This window comes from Nomascus leucogenys, chromosome 6 (assembly GCF_006542625.1).
Source record: "Nomascus leucogenys isolate Asia chromosome 6, Asia_NLE_v1, whole genome shotgun sequence".
Taxonomy (NCBI): domain Eukaryota; kingdom Metazoa; phylum Chordata; class Mammalia; order Primates; family Hylobatidae; genus Nomascus; species Nomascus leucogenys.
The window spans coordinates 93,008,128-93,014,127 of NC_044386.1; the positions used below are offsets into that span (position 1 = coordinate 93,008,128).

Sequence of the window (6,000 nt, forward strand, 5' to 3'; positions counted from 1 at the left end):
GCCATAGATGTGTCTTCTGTTGCTCATTTCAGTTCAAAGAGGAAACACACAATCAATTAGCAAATACACCTCTAAAAATGTACTCAGGGAGAGAAAATTGCCAAACCACTGAAGCAAACAGCCCTTGACAGAAAAGAAAAAGATCCATGAATCATCTAATGCAAATACTGGCATTATTACAAAGCACAATGTTCACAACTATCTAGTATCACCCAAGCAAAATGGTTTCTAAAATTTAGGTCGTTAAAAATAAGATTCATTAGATTCCTTATTTTCCTCTATTGAACAGTGTTAATTATGTGATGTCATATTTTCCCTATGAATATATTACGTTTTTACACACCACTGCACATTCATTAATTCAGCTAACATCTATAACACTCTCACTGTGTGCCGGGTACCACATTCTATTTCTCTTATTCACAACAATAATACTCTATGAGAAAGTGATACCTGGCCCATTTGAAAGATTTGGTTCACTGAAAAAAAAGAAAAAAAAAGCCATAAAGTCTCTCCCAGAAACTCAAATAAAAATATTAACTTCCTCACCAGAATTGGCAATTGCAGACACAGTGCAGCTCGTCACTTTTCTGAGAAAGTTACATAAGCAAAAGCACAAATCTCTATGTGGGGCCTTCAAATGGCCTATTTACCATGACAGCAGCATTAACAATCAAGTTTTCAATATACACATGAAGAAACATAAATAAAAAATAATGCTCCTCTTTAAAGGATAGTAGTAATAGCTAACATGTACTGAGACTCAGGCTGAAATCTAAGCAGCCATTATCTCATTTAATACTCACATCATCCCTAGAGAATGGACATTATTGTAATCCCCATTTTACAGATGATGAACTGATGAAACTGAAGTTTGCATTACTCAAGGTCAGTCAGCTACTGACAGCTGGAACTCAAACCTGAGTCTGTCACCGTCCAAAGCCTGCACTCTTGATCATCACATTATACTGCTTTGTTTACAATCACTCAATGGTAGTCTAATGCTTTTGAATGTTTCATAAGGTTACTTTTTAGAACAAGTTCCTTCTTTAAACTACCATTTTGATGATACATATAAAAGTCAACAAATAAGGATTTTACTTGGAATTGGTCTTACAAGTTTAAATACTTGGATGAGAAACAAAATCCATCTGAATGAAAGCCCTGAATGCCCACAGCAATGGGTCAGAAACTCACTGGAGCTCCAAGAGACCTTGAGAGTCATACAGGCCAAATTCTTCATTTTAGGAATAATGAAACAAACGCCTTTTGAAAAACATCTATATTCAATCTAAACTACTACATTCCCAATTCAGAGATACCTGTGAGTTTTTTTTCTCCAATCATTTAAATAGAAAATCTAACATTTCTAACATTTCAACATTATGTACAAGCAAAGTATCCCTTTTTGAAAGCACTGTAAGAAAATACAAACTCCATGACAAGAAGTCAGATCACTGCAGGGCTATTTATTACCAGCTAAAAGCTTGAATATTATAAAAAGACATGTTATAGAAAGCTATAAAATGGCATCCTTAACTATACGAACTCAAACTCAAAAATAGCCATTTCTTCCTTGAATTAAATTTACATTCATTTGGGTCAACCAGCAGCTCAGCTTCATTTCATCGGTCACGTCATGTGACTGAATTCAAGCTCATTTCAAGGGAAAGGCCGTTCTGTGCTGTATTTAGAACACATATCACTGAGCAGACAGATGAGTCTTTATAGGCCTATCCAGAAACCTTGCTTTAGTTGCTAAGAAACTACAATTTTACCGTATTATAAATCATTGGAAAAAAGCTATGCCAGCAGAGATTAAACATGTTAAGATCAAGAATCTCTCACCTATTGTGCAAAATGAAACTATGCTATTACCATAAACTGAATAGCTAAAATTAGCATTAGGCTTCTTTAAGTCATGTTGACACAGTCGAAAAACTGATAAGACAAATAAGACTAACTCCACCCTGCCTTCCACAGTGGACTCATGCTTAGAGGAAAACAGGAAAAATACCCAATACACTTAGCATATTCAATGCTAGAGACAGAAAAAATGTTTCCTTCCTGACCCCTGCAGTGATATCCAAGGCCATGCAGCACACATAAAATTTGGTACTACAAACACATACTTAACTGATGGATACTGTCAATCCTTTATTCATTTTAGGAATAATGAAACAAACTCTAACATTCAGCATTTTAAACCCAGTTTCTCAAAAAACTCCACTGGCTCTATCACTGATTTTTTAAAATTTAAATTGCAGCCTCTCTAATAAGAGTAATAGTAAATTGTTCTAGCATAACAGTAAACACTGAAAGATTAGCAAAAATAATTTATAGTTCACTCTCCAGTACTGACTTCTCATAAATTCCTTCACAGAAAAAATATTCTTTAACCTTGTAATGGCTGTTTCCACAAGCGCAGAAACAGGTTCACAATCCTAGACTCACTTCTCAAAGATCAATTCAGCAGCTGAATGGTAACACATGCCTTCAATCATAATCTGTTCTGTTTAGGTCCCTAAGCCCATCATTCCCCACCACTTCTCCATCTTCTCAAAGGAGCTTCAATTCAAAACCCAGTAATTCTCTGGTTTCTACTGTACCACCTCCCAGGGGCCACTTTCATGTTCCTCGGAAATAACGTCTCTTCTGTCTTGAAACTTTTAAATCTCAAAAATCCACTTCCCCATCTCCCTGTCGCCAGTCACTGCCCTCAATCCCACCACCGCAATTAGTTGCAGCTATGTGTTCTCCCAAAGACCCGACCAATATCATACAGCATTTGCCACATCCCAACTCCTCCCTTCCCTAATTTATCCTCCACACTGCAAACCAACATTACACCCCCGACTTCCTGCATTTTACTCCCTTCCCTTATTTTTTGTCTTCCCCCATCCCCATCTCTATACCCAGGCCTCCTTACTTCTCTAATAAATATTCCCCCACCTCAGTTCCAACCCTTTCCCTCCATCCTCTGCTCGTTTTCCTCTCCTTATTTAGAAACTCATTTTTGCTCTCCCAACCACTACCCTAGAATGCCCAGCACTCCACCCTCTTTAGCAAACCCAGCCCTCTTCCCCCAGCTCATTTGGAGACACTGCTGCTTCTCTCTCCAGGTCCCCTACTGCAGTCAACCCACTCCCTTATCTTCCCACCCACCTTCCCTCTATCCCCAGATCCAAGGTTCCCTGATTTTTTACCCCCTCCTTTGGTCTCTAGTACTCAGCTCACCATTAGTGTTCCTCAGGACTCTCTTCCCCCCAATCTCTCCCTTATTTTTAAGGATGTCATCAGTCCTACGGGGCCTCAGTAGAATCCTGGACGACCCCAGCTCCCGGGACCTGGACCGACACCACCATCCCCGTCGCCCGGAACACAAACGCCGGTCTTGTGCCACCCTCCCTAAGAGCTGCGCCCCCTCCTCATCCGCCCCCGCTACTCCAGCTCCCCACGTCGGCTTCCTCTGTGTCCCCTCGCCGACCCGGCACGACGAGACCCACGACGTGGAGCCTCCGAGTCGGCAACACCTCGGGCTCACCCCGGACGCCCCCGCCGCTCGGACGGGCGCCTCCGGTCCTCACACCCGCGCCTCCTCAAACCCGCGGCCGGTACCTCCTCCTCTCGGACCCGCAGCCCCTCAGACGCCCACTCGGCCCCCTTCCCCGAGCTCCAGCGTCTGCTCAGGCCAGAGCCGGGCCCCCTCCGGCCCCGGCGCCCCTCAACCCCCGCCCGGCCCGCCCCCGGCGCCCCGCTTACCGTTCTGAGCGGCGCCTGGCCCTGGGAGGAGGGAGCCAGAGACCAGCAACAACGAGAGGGCCAGGGTGCTGGGCAGCGACGAGCCCGACATCCTCCCTAGCAGAAGACCCAACAGCAAATGGGCCGGGGCCAGAGCCGGGGCCGGGGAAGGGAGGGGAGGGAGGGAGGGGGCGGGCGAGTGCGCGAGGGAGTGAGCGAAGGAGGCAGCCGCGGCTCGGCTCCGTCCTTCCCCGTCCTCCTCCTGCCGCCGCAGCGCCCAAGCCTCGCGAGACCTTCGCTCCGGGTCGTGGGCGGCTGAGGAGCGACCGCCGCAAGGCTCGCGAGAAGAGGCGGCCCCGACAGAGACTCCCGCCCCGCGGACTCGGCGGCCCCGCCCCTGCAGAGGCTGATTGGCCTAGCGCGAGGTGGGTCACGTGCCGAGGGCGCCTCTGGCCATGTGACGGGGCGAGGCGGGACTCCGCCAGCTCTCTGGGCAGCGGCGATCTGGCAAGTCCTCGTTCGGTTTACTCCTCTGTGGCCCGGGAGCATCCATAAATAAGAGGAAGCTTTGGAACACAGTACATTTCCTCCACCCATCCTGCCTTTCATTTGTTAGCGCTCTTGGCTACAGAGTTTCATACACCGTGCCTCCTTTCCTCCTTCCTCTCTTTGTCCCTTGTCCTGCTGTTTCTTCCTTCTGGACTTTGAACGTAGACTTCTACTGCTAACTGGCTCCAACCTCCTTCTCTCATCTGCTGTTTTTTCCTTCCAGGAAAAGTGGTGCGCCCCCTGTGCCCCCGTTACGTTGTGCTTTCCTGCCTGGACATCTGCTCCCTTTGCCTAAAATGTCCTCCTTTTCCGCCTCTGCCTACTCCCCCTCCCACCCCACATCTGGGCCTTATTTTAGCTTCATGGACTCTCAGGGCCTGAAGTTCAGCTAGCCTAATTGCATGTTCATAGACACAATTCTACAAGGAAGTCATGTATGAACTTACATGAAGACTCCTGAGAAGCGTCTTAATGCGGAAAACATTTATTGAGAATGTGCTGTGCACCAGGCACATAGTGAAACCCACATGAAAAGATAGTCCCCGCCCTCATGGAGTGCACTGCCTAGGCTGGCAGAGGAGTGAGGAAGGGTCAAATGGCCCATAGGAAAGGATCTAGCAAAGCACTCAGGAGGGTGATTGGCAGTGTGGTTACTACTGTTTGCATAGAACTTTGGGAAATGCTCTTTTTAGGGGTATTTTTTGTACTACCCTCAGCGCTTGTGGTTGGCAAAGGAATTTCTATGGCTTAGCTCATCCCTGACTCACAGCAGACGTCCTGGGAGTGTCTGTGGAAACTCCGAGGAGCCAAGTAAACAGTCCTGGTGGCCTGACTTGATTTAATGAGAGGGTTTGGAGGACCTGGAAGAAGGAGACCCTCGCAATCTCTATCAAGCTAAAGTGGTCTGGAGCTTTCAACAGGAGCTGAACAGCTGGTGGTTCCAGACCGAAATTTCTAGCAAGGGCCAGGACCACTATGGCATGTTGTTGATTGAAGTGAAATCTATATCCTTCAAAAGCTCAGGTGTGTGAGTGACAAAAAGATTGGCATATACCTTCATCTGGACAAAGGCCATTCTCTAAACAGCCCTGTAAGGAGGGCTACAGGGCTGCCTGTGGTGGGATCAAGATTTTCAGCTGATGGAAGCTTTGGTTGGATGCAACCATTCTGCCTCATTATAGCTGTAACAAATATGGCTCTTTGATCCTTACAACAAGAGATTATTACAAAATGATCATGCTCTTTTTGTGGATAGGGAAGCTGAAGCCAAGGGAGGACACAAACGGCTCCAGCTCTCAGAATATTTGTATTAATCATTAATGCCAAACAGTCTGGTTTGCTTGTTAATAGGCTCATGGTAGAAGTGCATTTTCTTGTCCCCTTGAAGTCGAGAGTGGCATTGGATGTGCTTGGGCCAGTGAAATGTGTAAAGTGACGTGCATTGCTTTCAAGCAGAAGCATTTCATTTCCAGTTTAGACTCTTTCCCATACTCTTTCGTCTTGGTAGTGATTACTGATCATGACGATGAAAGCATATATCAAAACAAACCTTGTGTCAGCATTAGTCCCTGAGTTAGCATAATAAGCTTAACCCCCCTGCTAACCCATACAGAACAGGTACCCTCTGTTGAATTAAACTGTGAGATTCAAGGGGTATTTGTTCCTGTGACATAACATGGACTGTTCCGGCTAAGGGAAAGATGAAATTCA

At 46.1% G+C, this 6,000-nt stretch overlaps 1 protein-coding gene across 5 annotated transcripts in view; it reads right to left on the reverse strand.

Moving 5' to 3' along the window:
- NPTN (neuroplastin) overlaps nucleotides 1-4,059 on the reverse strand; it is a 74,031-nt gene extending 69,972 nt beyond the window's left edge. For 2 of the 5 annotated variants that reach the window (XM_012507464.2, XM_003267188.4), the window contains exon 1: nucleotides 3,763-4,057. In XM_012507464.2, coding sequence (XP_012362918.1) covers nucleotides 3,763-3,853 — 91 coding nt within the window. In that variant the 5' untranslated portion in view covers nucleotides 3,854-4,057. Of the gene's footprint in view, nucleotides 1-3,762 lie in introns of all 5 variants that reach the window. The other 3 variants (XR_004030555.1, XM_003267187.4, XM_012507465.2) reach the window with 3 other exon arrangements.
- Between the last annotated feature and the right edge of the window lie 1,941 nt (nucleotides 4,060-6,000).